The 20358-nt window shown below is 47.7% G+C and overlaps 1 protein-coding gene across 5 annotated transcripts in view; it reads left to right on the top strand.

Moving 5' to 3' along the window:
- Positions 1–20358, top strand: part of kcnn3 (potassium intermediate/small conductance calcium-activated channel, subfamily N, member 3) — a 63454-nt gene that overhangs the window by 38976 nt on the left and 4120 nt on the right. For all 5 annotated transcript variants that reach the window (XM_076041289.1, XM_076041291.1, XM_076041290.1 and 2 more), the window contains 4 exons: positions 729–850; positions 2643–2784; positions 7917–8027; positions 17511–17638. In XM_076041289.1, the coding sequence (XP_075897404.1) occupies positions 729–850; positions 2643–2784; positions 7917–8027; positions 17511–17638 (503 nt within the window). The remainder of the gene's footprint in view (positions 1–728; positions 851–2642; positions 2785–7916; positions 8028–17510; positions 17639–20358) is intronic.

The raw sequence follows: 20358 nt of genomic DNA on the forward strand, positions 1-20358 counted from the left end.
CTTATCCCCCTCATCCTCCTCGCCCTCCTTCCCCCTTCCCTTCTTCTTCCCTTTTCATTTATCTGCCCGCCGTTCGCTCCTCCCTCGCCTCCCTTTTTGTTCCGAGCCGCGCACGCCGCGGCTTAGCTGGTAAGCTGCGGACGACCGTCCGCAATACGGCGCGGAGACGTGGAATCGGAAACGAGATATTTTGTGGCGGTGGAAACGAAAGCACGTGATTGGCGCATACGCACCACGAGATGGAGGACGGAGAGAGAGCGACGGGGAAGAGCGACGAGGTCATTAGGCGCCGAGTCACCCTGGGCTCCCGAGTTGCCCCAAAGACGATCCATCTGCCACAAAGTTGACGCAGATAAGACCAACAAAAAAAAGAAGAAGAAAAAACTTCGGCCAAAGCGGGTCAATTACTCAAAGACAGTGTAGCACCTGACCCCGAGTCGGAGGGCGAGGCCCTGATCTGGGCTCCAATTACAGCCTGAGATTCTCCGGGTGTACCGCCACCCGGAGGACTAATTAGGAAAACGCTGTGTGTGTGTGTGTGTGTGTGTGTGTGTGTGTGTGTGTGTGTGTGTGTGTGTGTGTGTGTGTGTGTCTGTGTGTGTGGAGGCAGGCAGGCGGCTGAATGAGGAATTAAGAGCGACTCGGATTCACACTTGAAAGAGAAGGTGTCCTACTGTGACTCAGCATGTGTGTGTTCGTGTATGTGTGTGTGTGTTTGGAAATCTCAGGTGCATTTTAACACCCGCTTCGTCATGAAAACCCTCATGACCATCTGTCCCGGGACGGTGCTGCTGGTCTTCAGCATCTCCCTGTGGATCATCGCCGCCTGGACCGTACGAGTGTGCGAGAGGTCAGTGCCTGAAGCCCAGTGCCGAGTGGCACGTTAGCACGCTAGCTAACTTCAGTTTTCGTTTTCAGTTTCGAAATTTTATTGAACATGTTAAAAAACAATAAAATGGGATTGAGGCAGAATTTGGAATTACCCCCCAAAAAAACAAATACAATCAAATAATGAAAAAAATATACTTCTGCCTGAAGTCACTTTATAATTAAACCTCTTGTTAAAAAGGGATTGGAAGAAAAGATGGGAAGCTCACACACTTCCGGTGATATTTTTCCCCTGTTGTTTTTTGTGTTGGAGACCAATTTGAATTGTTTTTCTACTGCAAAACTCCAGAACTGTCACGTGGATCAGTATAGGTGTCACCAGAGCCTTCATCCGAAGGGAGAAAAAAAAAATAATTCTAAAACTACACAATTTGGATGGTGAGTCCACAGTGAAATTGGATTGTGTGTGGAGTGAAAATTCCAACTGGCAGGAAAGTTAATCTGAGGCATGTGTGCAACCCAATCCCTCCTCACACTCCAGTTTAAGAGGCTTTCACACCAGTTGGACACATAATTTCATCCAGCCCGTAAAAGCAGTGACTTGTTATTTTTTTGTTGTTTTTTTCCTCATCAGTTAGCAACTCTGTCGCTGTTCGCGTTTGTTTCCAGACGTCACTTTAAACATACGTTACAAGGCTGGAGATGCGGCGGGAAGCACAGAGAGCGGAACGGAAACTGATTCATGAGATGAAAGGATGAAATTTGGAATCGTTCACAGGCTCTAAATTGGATTTATGTCCAATTGTTGTCTCTTCCTACTTGTGTACTTACACTTTTGGACATTCACTTTGCTGTGCTTTGTGCATAGATAGACAGATAGATAGATGGACAGACAGACAAACAGACAATACTTTATTTATCCCGAAGAAATTCAGTTTCTCAGCTATCAGCAAATCAGTACATAAAATAGTGTATAGAGAGTGAGAGAATAGTAAAAATGCAGAGGGAAAAAAAGTGACAATAGCCAGTCACATGTGGGGAATCACTCCACTGGCTCTTGGCAGGGAGGATCCCCTGAGTCTGAGTCTGTCTGTGGAGCAGTTCAGACAGGACTCACACTGGAAAATGCTGCATATTCACCCAAGAGCAGCGAACGGGTTGAAACACTTTAGGTTAGAATTCACCCAGCAAAAAGAAACAGCAGCTCGTAGCAGATTAACAGCCGACGTGTTTACATGTGTGCAAACACTGTACAGAAGGCGAGTTGTGGAACCTCAAAACCCTTTTTTCAGGTCTGATTCAGGATCAGCTGCTTTCGGCTCGAGCCCCTCCTCAACCGACTCCATAGCCAATTAGCGCGCGCCTGCCGGGAAGTCTTTGTTTGTCTAATTCTTGTGCAAACCAAATTAACAGAAGCAAAAAAAAAACCACGCGCGCGCACACACACACACACACACACACACACACACACACACACACACACACACACATACACACACACACACACACACACTCATGCATGCACACACACGATTCAATTAAAGCGCCTCAAACATTCTTGGACTTCAAGGCAGGCAGAGTGAGCCTTAAAGGGAACATTAGAGAATCTCCAGTTGAGCCTCTGATGTGGAAAATCCCGATAGCTTCTCATTAGCACGAGCTCGCTAACGATCGGCGCCGCCTGTTTGGTTGCCGCGGCAACCACGTCGCTCCGGCAGGCGAGACCTTCGCCTCGGCGCCGTTTCCCTTTTATTCTCTCTCAACATGAGATTTCATCTCCTCCTCTTCCTCCTCTTCCTCCTCCTTCTCGTCAGGTATCACGATGCCCAGGATGTGACCAGTAACTTCCTGGGAGCCATGTGGCTCATCTCCATCACCTTCCTGTCCATCGGCTACGGGGACATGGTGCCTCACACCTACTGTGGCAAAGGAGTGTGTCTGCTCACAGGAATCATGGTCAGTGGTGGCACGTACACACACACACACACAACCCTCACCCACCCCCCCGCTCGTTCAAAGGTGAGCGCTTTAGAGAGCATTGCCGTCCACTTTTCCTTTTTTTTTTCCTGACAGAAATTCTCCCATTTGTGTGACTTCCTGCATCTGCGCCTGTTTGTTTTGGCCGTGTGGGCGTGCAAACAAGAGCATGTTAGTGGTTTATGTGGTGTGCTTCTCTACGTGTGTGTGCGCCTGTGTGTGTGTGTGTGTGCCTGTGCGCATGTGTGTGTGTTATTCCCCTGCCTGTCCTCATTGCATAATGAAGGTCCCACCTTTTCGAGTGCCATGTCCTCCCACTCCTCTCTCTCTCTCTCTCTGTCTCTCCCTCTCTCTTTCATTTTCCCTCCGTGCCTCTTTTTTCGTTCCGTCGTTTTCATCCCTTCTCCTCGGCCTCCTGGTTCCCCCCCTCCGTCGCTCTCCCCCCATCGCTGCGTCCTGTCAGTCTGTCGAGCGCTCGCTCGCTCCCCCCCTCGTGATTCCCTCTGATTCCCGCTTCTCTCTTATTCCCAACGCGCTCCATCGTCGCCGGCCCGTCTGTCAGAAAAAAGGAACATCCCGAAGTTTGCAGCGAGAATCCGCGCAATTGGGAGTGTCTTATTGTTTTCCGTGCAATTAGTTTAATATGCTTTTCTATATTAATAGAGGAAATTAAGGTTCCCCCCTGGAGCGAAGGAAATCGGAAATTCTTCTTACGGCACCGCAGCTTAATGTCAAGTTATCTCAAAAATGGGTGCGCTAATCAAAATGGTGACATTGGTTGACTTTTATGGGGTCAAACAAGCCGGAGTTTGATGAGGATGATAATATCTCTCGTATCGGACACGTTGTGCCAAACGACTGCTGCTGCTGCTGCTGCTGCTGCTGCTGCTGCTGCTGCTGCAGGGGAGAACAAGGTGACGAATGCTACAGCTGCTAACCTGAGTCAAGAAAAAAAAAAATGAAATGAACAAATGCGATATTATGGTTTCTCCTAATTGCAGATATTCGCCGTGCCTCAAGTCTCCCATTTTCAATTACCTAAAATCAAAATTTGTCCTTCTTAAATCGATGAGGGACGCCACATGAAAGTGGATGGATTCCGGAAGGAGCATTAGCGCACCAGTTGGCTTCCATTTGAAAGGAGAAGTTGGAGGGGAGTAGAGAGGGGCGAGGGGGCGGGGGGGTTGATAGGACAATGTGCAGGTACAGAGTAAAGAGGGACACTTGACATTTTATAACGCAACCACTAAATGTGAGGCGTGCGTCTGTTCAGAACTGGAATCCGAGAGCTGTGTGTAGGTACACTCACTGGCCACTTTATTAGGTACCCCGGCACAGTTGCACACAATCATGTCCAGTGAGTGTAGATGATGACAAGATCTTGACACCACAGGCGCTTTATGCACACACTTACTTCGTTTTTTTCAGAAGACGTTTCACTTCTAATAATTGCAATTGAATTGTTGAAAGGACATCTGTGCTTCAGCGTGTGCACGCTGCTCTGCCGTCAAAGCAGCAGCAGTTCAATTCAACCCTTTGTCGGCAGATGAGCTGAGCCAAGCGAATTCCCATCCCCCGCTAACTGTCCTTGAATTAGCTTCGGAATTTCAAAACGGCACCAATGGGCGTCTAAAGCGTTTCTGTATCATCGAGACACAAAAATGAGACGATGCCGAGATGAAAGTACACTAATAATTACCCCCCTAAACCTCACTTCCCTTCTGTTTACACACTGACATGCCAAGTTCTTCTCTCACGTAAGCAGAGCCTCCCTGAAGTCGGCGCCAAAAGTGCCCGAAGATGTTGTTTGATGTGGGCGGCCGGCGATGATGATGATGGTTTCAGCAAATGAAAGAAACTGACCGTTGACTTCTCATTATTATGTTATTACATAATAATAAGAATTTATTATTATGTTATTACAATCAGTCGGTCGCTGAAGGAGGTGGAGCAGAAACTGGCAGCGGTAGCCTGAGGTTCCGTCCTGTCGTCCTCTGTCCAGGTTCACCTCCTCGCTGAACACACACACACACACACACACACACACGCAAGCACGCACGCACGCACATGCTCCCGTTTGCCAGGTGAATCACCCAACCGGTGTTTTAAAGTACAACTCTTACTACAACGGCAATACACACAAACACGCTCACACACACACACACACACACACAGATACACACACAGAGCAGTCGGTGGATGGAGAGCCGCGGCTACAGACTGCATCCTCCACACAAAACACTGACACAGAGGTTTGACACACTCTTGGTGAAACTCCCACACACACACCCTTCTCTCTCTCTCTCTCTCTCTCTCTCTCTCTCTCTCTCTCTCTCTCTCTCTCTCTCTCTCTCCCCTGTCGCACCGACACACTCCTCTCACAGCGAGTGTGGAGTGGTTGATCATCACAGGTGGAGTGAGGAGGTGGTGGAGGGGGGGGAAAGGTGCCTTTTTGGGGTGAGAAGTCCAAGTTCTCCATATATATATTTATATATTTTTTTGTTCTGTTTTGCCAGTTGAGAATTATTATATCGAGCCTCCATAGGAGGGTTGTTTTTTCCCCTGGCCTGTGTTGCCATGACAACAGATCAAGGCCAACAGCGTTGGCCCCCGAGGCCACCTGGGGAAGTGCCAGGTGACTGCTGTGTGTATTTATATACTCTATACATACTCTGTACCACACACCATTATCCCCCCTGGCAACCACATATATATTACAGAGGAAAATACTTTTTTTAACCATTCGGTGAATGAATTGTTTTTTTTTATTTTTGGTTTGCTTTTTTTAATTGGAGCCTTATACACACAAAAACTGGAGAGTGGCGTGCACTGCACTGTCTCACACTCGCGAACACAGTGTGTGGGAGGAGCTAACGGCTAACAGAAGCGTCTCACCCACCTCGGCTGAGAGACTTTCAGTCTGTTTGGACTCTCGCGTCTCCGCTGAAGCGACAGTCGGCTGCTGATCCGCTGAGGTGAAATTCATGGATCCTCATTGGCCGATTTCCGACTCAATATCAAAATACCAAGCCTGCCGCAGATCCAGTTCTGCCTTTTGCCGTGCAGCCAAACTACAAAAAAATAAAATGAAAAAAATAAAATTATTAAAATTATTATTATTGTCATAAAATGTGCACATTTAATGACAATAATGCTGTTAGCTGTGGTAGAGTGGGGAAAGATGCCCACTTTTTTTTGTTTTATCATTATTTTGATTATCATTAGCATCATTATCACCTCCCCCAAGCCCCGCCCCCATGTTCCTCCTGTGCACACTGTGCCGTTGACATAGATATAGATATAGATAGAAATAATATGATTATATCTATATATTATATCTATCTATATATATAATCATATTACGTCTATCTATCTATCTATCTATCTATCTGTTCGACCGGGATGTAGTTTGTCCTAATGGAGTTGCCGTAAGGAACCCCGGACAGACCTCGTAGCCGGACAGATTTTGTACCGACACCGTAACATTGGTAACATTGGGCCGAGTGCTTCCCCGTCCAGCGGCCCGAGTGCTCAGACGTGCGGAGGCTCCATCGGCTGCCCCTCATCTCTTATTCATGCTGCTGCAATAAACACAAGCAGAGCCGACCAGGCCCGCCGCTGCATGTGGACACTAATGCCTCGTGTTGGTGCCTCTTTTTTTTTTTATTTGTTATTATTTATTTACTTTTTGTTTGTTTTGGCTGTTTTGTTTGGGTTTTTTTTCTTTCCTTTTTTGCACTCAACTCGCCCGGAGTTATTTTCGGCCGCCTACTCTCCTCTCGCTGGTCCCATCGTCCTGGGTCACGAGGATCTCGGGAAACGACCGCTCGTCCACTTGGAGGAGGAGAGGCTGTTGCTCCATCCACGCTGCCGCATTTCAATCACACACACACACACACACACACACACACACACACACACACACACACACACACACACACACAAGCGGGGAGGAAGAGGAGGAGCACTCATTTTCATTAAACACACTTAATCTTCATTCATGACTTATCAGGAGACGCGTGACCTCATTAACATCGGCTCCTTCGCTGCCTTCCTCTCGTCCTATAGGGCGCGACCCTGTGCCCCCCCCCTCCTCCCATCCCCCTGTCGTTTATATATTTACACGCAGCCCTTCACTCTCTCCATCCTCTCCTCTCATCCTGCTTTTTCCTTTTTTCCCCTTCTTCTTCCTTTTAATTTCCTGCCCCCCCCCCATCCCCCCACACTCCTTCCCCCTTTCCTTCAGTGGTGGAACCTGTGAGACGCCAGCAGGCCCTGCTGCTGAAAACACGTCTAATCTGAAAGTTAATTAAGTCTCTGCCTCCTCTGCCTGCCGCTCGCGCTCGCCTCTCAAGCGTGTCTCTCTGGTTGAGGGACCGCTGTCACTCTCTCTCTCTCTCTCTCTCACTCTCACTCTCTCTCTCTCTCTCTCTCTCTCTCTCTCTCTCTCTCCCTGACGGATGCGTCCCGTGCGGGCCCAAGCAATTAAATAAATAAATAAAGCGGACCAACGCCGCCGTGTTTTACACTTTTACACCTCCCGCGAGCCTCCGGGGGGCGCCGTGACAGGAGAAGACTGACACTGCGTAATTCAGATTGGCAGCCTCTAAATGAATTGAATTAGTTTTCTTTGGGGTTTTTTCCCTTCTCTTTGATGTTTTTCTCTTTCTTTTTTTTTTTTTCCTTTTCTTCCAAATGTTTTATATGAACGTGTGGCGGCGGCGACGCGAGAGGAATCCGACTCGGAGTCGCTCGCTCGCTCGCAGATGGATGGGAAGTGAAAATAGACTTGGCTCGGCTCTCCATATGAGGGAACGCCGGCTATTGCTCTTAATCCCGCAGCCTCTCCCCGTTCACTCCTCCTCCTTCTGTCGGCCGCTCCCTCCCTCCAGATTCCCCACTTCTGCCGCCGTCCGTCATCAAACGTCTTTTTTTCGAGTTTTTTTTGTTTTGTTTTGTTTCGTGATTTCTTTTTTCAACTGAAAGACGGCGATTTAGCGATTCCTCCTGTTCAGCGACTGACTCAGTGCTCCTCTCTCTCTCTCTCTCTCTCTCTCTCTCTCTCTCTCTCTCTCTCTCTCTCTCTCTCTCTCTCTCTCTCTCCCTCCCAGGGTGCAGGCTGCACGGCCCTGGTGGTTGCCGTGGTAGCCAGGAAGCTGGAGCTGACCAAGGCCGAGAAACACGTACACAACTTCATGATGGACACGCAACTCACCAAGAGGGTGCGTAGTCTCTTGCGTCCGCATCGCAAATGGACAAAAGCCAGAACTGACGTCTGTGCAGGGACAAAAAAAACTGATATTTTACACTTTTTTGTGTGTTTTTCCCACATTTCCTTCAAAGTTTGCCGTCTCATTGTGTGTTTTTTCTTTATTTTTATTTTATTTTTATTTTTATTTTTTTCTGCCGCTGTCTCTCCGGAGGTGGACAGGCCGCCTCTCCCCCTCACTGTCACTCCTCCGCCGCTCCATCACGCTATCGCCCTGCACTGTTGTGACAGAGTTCCGTGTTATTTGAGCGAGCGAAGGCGATAAAAGGTCATCACGTTCTCACCCTCTCTGTCCGCCTGCCGCTCTTATCGTCTCCCTCCTTTTCTTCCTCTATAATCGTTTTCCTCCCACGCGCCCCCCCCTCCACTCCTCCACTCATCCTTCCCCCTCCACCCTCAACCCTCCGCCACCTCCCCTCCACCCCCCATCTCTGACATTTGTCTCTTCTTACAGTAAATCCGTCCCTCGCCGCCTCTCTCCATCTTCTCCCTCCACCTCCTCCCTCCACCTTCTCTCTCCCTCCTCTTGCTTCTCCCTTCTACCGTCCACCTCCTCCTGCCCTCCGCCTCCTTCTGCTGCCCTCCACCTCCTCCTACCATCCTTCCCTCCTACCCTCCACCTCCTCCCTGCCTCCCTCCTTCCCTCCACCTCCCCCAATCCCTCAACCTCCTCCCTCCCTCCCTCTACCGGTCCTTTTCAATTTTTCATACAGTTGAAAGACCCAAGTCTTAAAATAGCTGCTCTATCAAATATGTAGGGTACATTATGGCAGGAGGCTATCTGGCTATCAGAACAGGGTTGGCTGATCCATAGCTTCAGCTCTGCTGGAACGTGGACAGAGAGTCAGGAGGCCTCTAGCAGATCTGCTCCTCCTGCCCGATCAAGACAGCAGCGTTCTGGGGTTGAACTTCTCTGACAGCTGAAACCTCAAGTCAAAGCAACACTGTGTCGTATTTCTAATACAACTGACAGCTTCAAACTCATCTGGTTGCACTGCCCGGCATTACTGGAGGTCTCTGGGTGACTGGAGCTTCATTTCATTTTTCTCTTTATTGTTTTTCTGGTTGATTTCAACACATAAAATAATAATGATTACATGATTATGAAATATTGATTATGTAAAACGATCAATATTTTACTTCCCGGCACAAGCAAGCTTGCGTTTTTTAATTATTTATTTATTTATTTTGCACAATTAGCGACGGTCTCAGCAGCTTTTTATGATGACCTACGAACAAATGATGGCGTCTTTATTGGCAGACAAATGTGAAGTTCGTGTGTGTGTGTGTGTGTGTGTGTGTGTGTGTGTGTGTGTGTGTGTGTGTGTGTGTGTGTGAGACAGAGATACACGTGCCGCTGCTCACGGACGAGGTCATAAGGGTTTCAACCTGATTTTAAAGCCGGTGGTTAGTAGGCAACCCAGTGCATTGTAAATGCAGAAAGTGTTAATTACAGCCCGGTCCCATGGCAGCAGAGGGGGACACGTGTGTCTACAGCTTCTATTAAGAGACTCAGCGCAGCAGCTAAGTGGACCAGACAGGAACATTTCCACATCCAGCGCATCACACAGATGGTTGAGGGGCAGTAAAATGCTTTCAAGTATTGTCTAACTCTGAAACACTTACAGCTCAGGGCTCCTGCCCGGGCGTTGCATAATATCGGCTGCAGTACCGCGGCTCACCCGCAGGGCCTCGGCGGTGTAGCGCCTTGACGACTTGCAGAAGTGACGGATTGAAATGTGCGAGCGTGATTCGAGTCGCTGCTTCTTAACCGAGACGACTTCAACCAACAGCAAAGTCGTTTGCGAGGCGGTGAAAAAAAATCAAAAACCGCCAATCCTGTCAGAAAGAGGACGTTAGCCGTTTCCGCCGACTAAAGCAGGCATGACATTTCCCTCCGAGGGGTCTCTGGCGTGCACAGTGGTAATTGTCTCCTGCCCTCTATTACCCAGCGACCAATGATTGAAGCCCTTGTATGCACATCGATTTACATGGCTGCCATATCATCGCAACACGAGAACACAATCACTCAAGGCCCGCTGATGAATAATGCAACGCAACGGCGGACTCTGCATCCTGCCATCAAGACACACGGCAACACACACACAGTAGCAGCGACACACACACACACACACACACACTGACTTTTAACGTCAGCGCTGAGGTGTTTCCCCTCCTCCTGAAAGATCAGCAGCAAAGTCAATTAAATGCCAGTCACAGAGTATCGTAGTTAACGTCTGTTTTTTGGATGTAGTTGCCTTTTATATTAACACGTTTGATGGAATCGTTACAAGCCAGGTTTTTTTTTTTTCTTTTTTTTTTTTTTTACTAATAATTTGACTTCACTTTCCGCCATTAACATTAAAATATGCAAATTTTAATCTGATTCCCAGTGTCGCCTGCCAGGCCTGAAGTTGAAATCTTGTGTGATGACTGCGGAGCCCTTAATAGTCTTGTCAGGAAGGATGAGCTGCCTCCGAGAAGATATTCACAATGAAATGTTTAGGATTCTTTTTCTTTTTCAATATGGAAGCGTTCTGATATACTGAACCTATTTTAGTTGTTTTTTTTTTATCACGCATTCAGCATGTTTAGCCCTCTGTTTACAGCCTCCTCCTAAAAGTGATGCTTTGTTGGACCTTACAAGTTTGAAATCCTCATGGGGGCCCTCCACGCTGGGAGTTGTGTCTGGTCCACGCTAGGAGTTGTGCCTGGTCCACGCTGGGAGTTGTGCCTGGTCCACGCTGGGAGTTGTGCCTGGTCCACGCTAGGAGTTGTGCCTGGTCCACGCTAGGAGTTGTGCCTGGTCCACGCTGGGAGTCTCTGTGGCGACGCTCCCTGTAACAGCGGACTATGGTGCCTCTCTGCGTGGATGACCACCCATTGGTATCCTTAGTGCCATGCTATTTTATCCATGTGTGTGTATGAGTGTGGACATATGTGTTTGTGTGGAGGGGCGGGTGCATTTGAGGGGGTGGGAGTTTTGATTTGATTTGATTTGATTTTGAAAGTGGAGAAAAATTGTTGGTCGCTGCTGTTTGTGACATCACATAAAGCTGATTTCCAGAACTGGGTGTTTTAATGCACCCTTTGTAAAAGGTGGAACAAACAAAATAAGTTAAAAGATTGACTTTTCCAATTTCTGGTGAGTTCACTGAGGTTAGTCATTTAAAGTCTTTTTTTTTTTTTTTTTTACATAATATAGTGGCTTCAAAGTCCGGTAAACACGGCCATAAGTGGCCTCTGTGTGAGTTTTTAAGTGCTCGTCTTTGACGTGACCGCTTCCTCTCATGCATAGTGAAAACGCAGCTGCGTGGTGGGTTCAGGTCGTGATGGACACCGAGTCCATCTGGTCAGAACGTCGGCGTGAACCTTCCCTGAGTGTTCTGAGCTGCGGGAAAGTAGGCCGAGGCTCAGCGAAGCCACTCAGTCGCCGGAGTGGATCTCCGAGCTCCGCGTCTCTCCGCCGTGTCGGCGAGACGCAGCCCCGCTCAAGAAGCCAATTGACCCCCCGTGAGTACGGGTAACTGAATGAGCTCCTGGGGGTCGGCGGCTTTAGTTATTGAAAGTAAGTCGTCTCCAAGTGGGTCGACTGCCTCCAGGCTGGACCTGTGGTTCGCTCCCAGCACTCGTAGAAATTCCCCCGCAGCACACTCAGAGCTTCAACCCTTCTAAATATTTAGCACACCCTGCCTGGGCCCTGGCCAAGGAGAGGCTACTGCCGCAATCTTATTCACTGTTTGCAACAGGAGCAGCGTGGGAGCAGGGTGGTAGCAGCGTAGCCCCCACCCCACCCCCCACCCCACTACCGACCCGCCACCCCAAGGTTTTCTATTCTAGGGATAGATTTCATTCAGAGCTGTAAAAGAAAAGAAAAAACTGTTTTTGCAAAGGAATTTCATTGCAAAGAACTATTATCAACACCTGCAGTGCAAAGACACACCGGAATTATAGAAGTCGGATTAAAATGAGCAGTTCAGTGTACATATAATTAATCAGAAGCAGCAAAATCCAATGATTGTGTTGTAGTTGTTGTTGTCGTGCAGTTCTCGTTTACGTTTAGAGGATCACCTACTTTGTGTGTGTGTGTGTGTGTGTGTGTGTGTGTGTGTGTGTGTGTGGGCGACTTTATCTCCTCCTCTATTTGTCGCCACGTCTTTTGGGGGGAGGCGGTCAAAGCAGGTAAGGCCACAAGTCGCATGGCCTCATGGGAAACTGTTGCCAAGGTAATTGGCCTGTTTTGTTTGCTTTTCTTTCTTTTCTTCTTCTTCTTCTTCTTTTTTTCTGCCCTCTCTGAAGAAGCACACTGACTCTGAGGCACCACAGTGCAGGAGCACTAATGAACCAGGCAGGTCATTAATGTTCCTCTGTGTTTGAAAGGCGCCGGCCGGCCTCCCTGGTTTTCCTTTGATTTTAGGAAAAGAAACGTCTCCATCTCTGCATTTTGCAGCGTCAATGAATAATTATTTCATCAGAGCATAATTATTGTCACAGCAGTGCCCAACTATTGTGTTTTTCATTTAGTTTTTTTACACAGTTTTTTAGTTGATTTAGGGCTTCTTCTTTTTTAAGACAGTTGCAGCGTTGTCACCAGTGACCTCTGTCTTTTAAGAGCTGATTAATTCATACAGCTCGACGTGTCACCACCCAACCGTTCGGCACGCTGAGGTGTGGAAACCCCAGTTCCTAAACAGATTTTTCCTTGTACCTGCCATAAGGCTTGGCATGCAGGGGGGCAGCCCAAGCAGCTCTTTGACCCAGAGCTGCCATATGGCCCCAAGATGGCCGCCCAAGTACAGGCCATATGGCCCCAGGATGGCGGCCACTGCTGCTGCTGCTGACGTTTGGCTCCTCGTGGACTATTTTTAGCATTCTATGTCATCTAATTGGAATCACCATCTTTTCCTATGTTTCTGCCTCAGCAAACTGGCAGAGGAGGGACTTTCAAGTGGCAGCGGTGGACGGCGGGGGCGCTTAACGATAGACGCGTTCTGGTGAAATGACGTGAAGTGGCACAACCAGCGCTGGCAGAACGTCACTTTGTGGTGGAAAGTTTGTTCGGAGAAAGTTCCTGCGGGAGGAGAGAAGAAAAAAAAACAGCGGGCAGAGAGGCAGACGCAAGATGCCACCATTCATCATGTTTCACTCAGCCTGCAGTGATCTATCAGATGATAAATGGGATCTGACATATCAATCTACAAGTAGGCCTGGAGATATGGAGGGCATTAAATGTGCTGCTGCCGGACCGTCCGCTGATTAAAAGCAGATAAGATGTGTTTTTCTCAGTCATCATCAAAACAAATGAGGTTTTTCCCAACTTTCACTGCATGTTTACACCACTTATATCCACCTGTTGGACATGGAATGTTGTTGTTTGTTTTTTTTAATCATAAAGCATCATGGGTTTAGTTAGTTATTGCCTGCTCTACCATCTCATTGCAATATTTGCAGTGATGCTGATGTCAATTTTGCAGATGTTGCCGCAACGTTTCAATGTTGCATCAGTGGGATTTCTAGAATATAAAAGGCCCAGTGTGGAACATTCCAAAGGGACCAGCATTGCCGATGCATAAAATGGAATAGAAAATGCACACGTATGTGCCGAATTAGATAAAAGTCACTAAAAAATACATTTCTGTAGGGGGCGGGCATTCATGCTCCACCGTGAAAAAAATTATGATTTTATCCCGATACCTGTGCTTGTACAAGAAGCAGCTGAGATCGTGTCTCAGATCAGATATGAGCATTAAGATCACCGTCTCCTGCAGTTTGCCATCCTACCATTAGGTGGTGCCCAATCTTGCACGCTGGCCCTTTAAATGAATCCTCGGCGGAACGACGAAGATCAACACTGAATGGATGGTTTGACCTTCTACGCCACCCTCACATTTACACTCAAATCCCATTAGACGCCACGGAAGAGTGTGAGGGAAAGGAAAAAGCGTTTGGAGAGAAGTGTGGAAGACCAAATTAAAAAAAAAAAAAAAAAAAAAAAATGCCAAAATGGGTCAGTCTGGGGCGCTGCGACGGTGTGAAAGGATAAGCGGAGCGTTTCGACTTAAGTAGACTGATTGTCGGGAAAATTAGAACAGCTGCTCCCGACCGGCAGCTACCAGCGGTGGAAGAGTGACAGACTGTGAGATTTTACTGGCCTTTGTTCTTTTTCCATGCAGAGACGTTAACAAACCAGTGTAACTTCCTCTCACTGCTGCCACAGTGCTTCTTGTACATTGCTGAGAACCCCAACCCCTGTAGAGCGGACGTGCAAATATGTGATTCACTCATTCATGAGCATCATCAGCTCAGCATCAACATATAGGCTGCAGTGATTGTCAACTTAAAGGCTGCGTTACGGCTCCTCTTTGTAGTCAGCTGCACCCCATGTGAGTGTCGGCCTTTCTTGTCACCCAAGCTGAAAACATATGGTGATAACATTAGTTCAAACAATTTTTACGCATTTACTCATTGTAGTGAGGGCGAGGGGGGGGGCGCAAAGCTGCCTCGTTAACGTGTCTCACCCCACACGACTGTCGCTCCTCCCTCGCCCACTGGCCTCAACACAGCGTCGGCTGTCTTGCTAAGCCACTGCCGAGCAGGTCTTTGTGGGTTTGGGACTGAAAGGGCCAACAATAGGTGGTGGGGGGTGGGGGGGGGCGCTATTGTAAGTGTAAATTGTGGTCAGAGCCTATAAAGGTCAGTTTTTTGGGGGTGTGAAAGGCATTAGTAGCTAAAGTGGAGGGGTCTGAAAGACCTCCAGGTGGTTCTTTGAGGTAGTTGGATGGGGGAGATGCACCTGATTGTCAATGTGCTGCTGCAAATCTCAGTTCGATATTAATTCTGTTCATGGTGATGATGTCTTGTCCTTTTTAGGTTTTTATCTGTTTTTAAACCTTTTGACATTTAGTGTCCTGCAAAGGCCTTTAAAAATGTATTATCATTATTATTATCATTATTATTAGTAGTATTATTATTTTTATTATTGATTCTAGTCTGCTGGTTGGTCTGTTGGGGCTCCTCCTCCTCCTCTCCTCCTCTTCCTCCTCCTCCACCTCGTCTTCTCCCTCTTTCCTCTGCTGCGGCTCCGTGTCCCCGCCACGGTTGTCCAGCAGCGGCTGCAGGCTGTGGGCGGACGGCCGTGCCGGCACGGCCCGGTCCTGGCTGCCAGTGGCGCTGCCAGCCAGGCTAAATGACCCAGAGCGGCTCCGCCTGTTCCTGCTGGAAGTGCGTGACCGGGAATACGCTGTTCCGTCCCAGTGCTCCTCTTTGTCACATTTCAACTTTTCAATTTTTACTTTTTGTGCCAGAGCTTTGTGGAGATTTTTTTTTTTAAGCACCCTCACAATCCCCCCCCCCGCCCTTCAGTCGGTGCACCGCTGTCAGCTGTTCTCTGACTTCCTCAATTGGATGGGGAAATGCTTTTAGTGTGATCAAAGGTCTTCGTTTCCCTTTTTTTTTCTCTCTCTCCTTCCGTCTGAAGAACAATCTGCCCATTTGTCTAGTTTTTAATCTTAAATGCAGTTTTTTTTTTCTCAAAACTGAGTCCCAGTGTGATGTCTCTGGATCTAGTGGGCGGTTCTTTGGCACCATGTGGTCACCTCGTTACATTGTCACATGACTGCTGAATTGAACACACCTGTACTCTGGTCAGTATTACCCGGATCGAGACGATGAAAATCAAAGCGTGTTGCTTATCCCTGTTCATGGAAGGATTTTTACTGTCACACCTTCAGAGTCCCTCAGATTCTCCCATTGTGTCTATTCACCTTCCTACCTTCCCCAAATTGCAGTTTTGTTATTCAACTCCAGCATAAACATAATATTTTATCTCATTTAGTCTGAGGTATAAGCTGTTCTTTATTTGAATCAGCAAAACCAGCAACGTACAGGAGGCTTGAAAAAAATAAGAATTATAATGACATTAATATAATAATCTGGTATTTGCAATGCGCAGACGTCTCCGAGCCGTCTTTGTTGTGCCACGTTGCGTTAGCTCGTTCTGGTTTGTCCCCCTGTGTGTCAGTGAGAAGCACATCTGCAAGGCCTCTGGGCTTCTGCTCTCCTCATCTGTGACCTGTGTGTTTGTTTACATCCACAGGATGTATGTGTAGGCGTGGCCGCTTGCCAGGAGTCCTTGACTCTTTTGTGCCCCTCAGATTGGGGGGGGGGGTTGTGACTGTTCACGCTGCTCATTGTTCGCCATGTGCCGCAGCTCTTTGAAGTCTCTCTCTTCAATTTATGCCCTCGTAGATTCTCGTTCCCATCAGCCGTCTTTACGGTTTCCGCCCACGCTCCGTCTTTTTTTTTTTTTTTTTTTTTCCTTCTTGCTCCCCGTCCGGGTTGTCAGACCCCGGGTGCTTTAATTACATAGCGGCCTAAAGGGATCTGAGTGCATGAAACATACAGGATGAAACGCGGGGAAGGAGATAATGCAGTCGGCGGCTGATCCGCGTCGACAGGAATTGATCCGCAGCTTCTTCTGGCATTTGATTAGGATTGATTGTCCTCACATCATGCACTAATCGCTGAACCAATATCACAGTAATGCGGCTCACCAGCCTGTCAGTGTGGAACCAGGCGTGAGACTAACATGGTTTTGTCGAACCTTGTCACTTCTAGTGTTAACTGATCTTTAAAGGTCCTGTGTTTTTTATTTTTTTAAGACACTTTGAAATGTTTGCCGACAACAAGGTGATGTCATAAAGGGCGCAGATATCTCGCCCAGCTCAGGTCTTCACAACATCCTCACCCTCTGAGATCTGAGATCAGCTTTAGTAGGAGGCTGTAGGAGAAGACGTGAAGATACGGCAGCTCCTGTACATCTTTGCACCTCTGTAACATCACACCACGGACAAACACAGCAACGAGCGACCTTCCACCTGGTGGCCGCTCCCAGTGCGTGGGGCCCAGCTTCGCGTTTGGTCGTTGACTCCTGAGGTGCTGCAGCTCATTTGGTGTAAGTCTGCAGCACAATGTGGCACATGGCAGACAGAGAGGAGGGAGGAGGAGGAGGAGGAGGAGGCGCTCGCATGTGAGGCAGTGACTGCTGTTGGTGTTTCACTGCCAGACCTCCCTACGGGGAGAGAGGCTGTTTATGAAGAGCATTGGCAGGCCAGCCAGCATCGTGTGTGTGCGTGCGTGCGTGTGTGTGTGTGTGTGTGTGTGTGTGTGTGCTGCCGGGAGACGGAGAGAATGAGGACATGGGGACAACCCTCCGGAAGAAAATCATGGCTCTGCCTTTTCCTTTTCTTTTCTTTTTTTTTTTTCTTTTTTTCTTTGCACGAGAGACAATGAAGAAGGGGGGGGGGGGCTGGGGGAGGGCGGGAGAGGGGCGCGACGGAGTGAACCTGTTGCCTGCCTCGGTTGCCAAGGGCTACCTGTTGCTAACCGTGCCTCTGTGTGTGTGTGTGTATGTGTGTGTGTGTGTGTCTGGGAGCAGATAAAGAACGCGGCGGCCAATGTGCTGAGGGAAACCTGGCTCATCTACAAACACACCAAGCTGATGAAGAAGATCGACCACTCCAGAGTGCGCAAACACCAGCGGAAGTTCCTGCAGGCCATACACCAGTGAGCTCACACCTCGCACTCTTCACCCACACACACACACACACACACGCACACACACGCTGGTTCCTTTGAAATCAGCTGCACTTTACAGAACCAATCAGAGCGCTGCTGATAATCGGGAAAAACGGTTCCCTCCGGGCGTGCACACACACACACACACACACACACACACACACACACACACACCCACACACACGCAGGTCCTCTGCGACAGGTTCTCCCACGCTAACACAATCTCGGGAGCGGACATTGAAAGTGTTGTACAGTGAAATGCACTCTGAGCTTCACATCAAGCCTTTGAATAAGTGAAGGAAACCTGTGTTTTATGCATAAGAACATAAAACGCAGCTTCATCGTGTCGCGTCTTTATTAATTCTGCAGTGTTTTCACTCCTTGGGTTGGCGGGCGGGGGGGCTTCTAGAGGCACCTCCTCCTCCTTCTCCCCCTCCCTGTTTGTGCTGATTCAGCATTAGCTGTCATTCAGAGGGCTTCCCTACGACTGCTAAACACTCTCACACACACACACACACACACACACACACACCGCCTACAGTGTGCAGTGTCTGGTCTTACCCCATGCTCAGACCACCTCGACAATCTGCCAACAAAAGGAATGTGCCGCGTCGCCAGCCGCGCTAGCTAGCCCGCCTGCCGGAGAGACTCCCACTGCTGAGTGTGTTGTGCGATGCGGTTTCAGACACGGGGGAACTGAAATATTGTCCTACACTCAACCCAGGCAGAAGGAGACCACAGCAGACAACGTCATGACGGTTTCCGCTGGTCCCGGAACAAAGCGGAAGAGTATTTGAGAAGCCGTGAAGAGAGAGAGAGAGAGAGAGAGACAGAGAGACAGAGAGAGAGAGAGAGAGAGAGAGAGAGAGAGAGAGAGAGAGGGTAGAAGGTGAGACAACAGGGCTGAACGTCAACTCAGGAACGACTCGAGCATGATACAATACAATACAGTTGAATAGAATGCCTTCATTAACCTCACACTGGGGGAAATTTGCATTATTACAGCAATATGTACAGCGCAAAGAGAAGAAGAAAAAGAATACATGGAATGACAAGAAATATGGAAAATAAATATTTATAGAGAAAGGGAAACAGATGTTTACAGCTACACTACCAGTCAACAGTTTGGACTCGTACTTCTGATTGAATGGTTTTTCATTCATTTTCAATACTATTTGCATTGTAGATTGCCACGCAAGGCATCAATTCTGTGAATGAGCACATATGGAATAAGGAATATGGAACGTATTGAATAAAAAAGTGTGAAATAACTCAAACAGGTTTTATATTTTAGATGACCTGGAATAGCCGTCCTTCATATAAAATATATATAGATATATATAGATATTGAACTTTTTTTTTTCTTTTGCCACATTAATCCACGTGTCTTGGTCACATATTTGATGTATTCAGTACGTATTTACAGTGTAGAAAGTAGTAAAGACTTTTTGACTGGTAGCATATGTGGACAGTTGGATTATTTACAAACTATTCACATAACATTGAAGATAAAAAAAAGGGTGTTTTACTGCACCTTTATGAAATGTACTGCTTGTGTTATAATGTTGATGATGCAACTGATGCATCAGCGCTGTTTTTTTTGTTTGTGTGTTATTACTATTAATTAAACTCATCAATGTGAAGACACTGATCACGTCAATCAGTTCTCACAATGATCATAAACAATGACTTAACATGGTTGGACCAAATCTAAAATGAAATAGAATTGAATAAATAGGCTGAAATTTTAGACACAGCTCCCCAAGTTGTGCTATTTTTAGAACAGACTCTTGTGGTCTTTGGGGGGCGACCTGGTTGGTTGGTTGGTGACCCCTGACCTACAGGCTGCGTTGTCACCTCGCATCAGTTTTTGGCTGAATTGCTGCTCAGAACGCAGCGCTTCGCTCGCAAGGAGCCGCTGCAGGTGTCTGTTCCTGGACACTGAAGGACGCTGTGCAGGAAATTCAATGTCCCCAAAGTCTGAGTCCTGGCAGCACCCGGTGGTCAGAAAACACATGGCTGTTTTCCTGACGTCTTCATCTGGTGTCTTCTCTCATCTTTCCGGCTGCGACGTCAGAGTAAAACTCCCAGCAGATCCAGCTGGTGCATGAGAGATACTTTCAAAATAAATAAATAAATAAATAAAAAATAAAATGGTCTCACAATGTGGCCGCTCCTTTAAAGTGCAACTCTTTCAAAACTCTTATTATTCCCGAATGAAACACACACCCAAACCACACACACACACACACATCATCTTCTATTCCATTTGATGCCAACAGATCCTTTTGAAGCGATACACACTGAGGCACTGAGCTATCGGGCAGGTGCACGAGTTGTTGCAGCTGCGAAGGAGGCACTTCCTGTAATGAGAGAACCAGGGTTACATCCATGACCTTAAACTACCGCTGCTGTAGTTGTCTTGTTAAAAGTTACTGCCGTCCTCTTTCTGCTCTGTGTACAGCTCCCAAATTAAATGCTCCCCCCAACCTCTTTTTTTTTTTTTTTGGTTACCAGCTCCCTTTGATCCCAGACAGTTCAGCCTGTACTTGGCCACAATAACAAGGGGCCTTGAAGAGCCACAGTCAAGAGCCCTGTTTAATTGACCAATTCAATTAGAAAATAAAGGCTAATCATGCAAGATGGCCGACTGTGTAAACACATTACGAGGCTGCTTCTAATTGGGCTACAAGTACCTACTTCCAGGT

The sequence above is a fragment of the Nelusetta ayraudi genome, unplaced genomic scaffold, assembly GCF_046127955.1.
Source record: "Nelusetta ayraudi isolate G7.1 ecotype Tasmania unplaced genomic scaffold, CSIRO-AGI_Nayr_v1 ptg000063l, whole genome shotgun sequence".
NCBI classification, from domain to species: domain Eukaryota; kingdom Metazoa; phylum Chordata; class Actinopteri; order Tetraodontiformes; family Monacanthidae; genus Nelusetta; species Nelusetta ayraudi.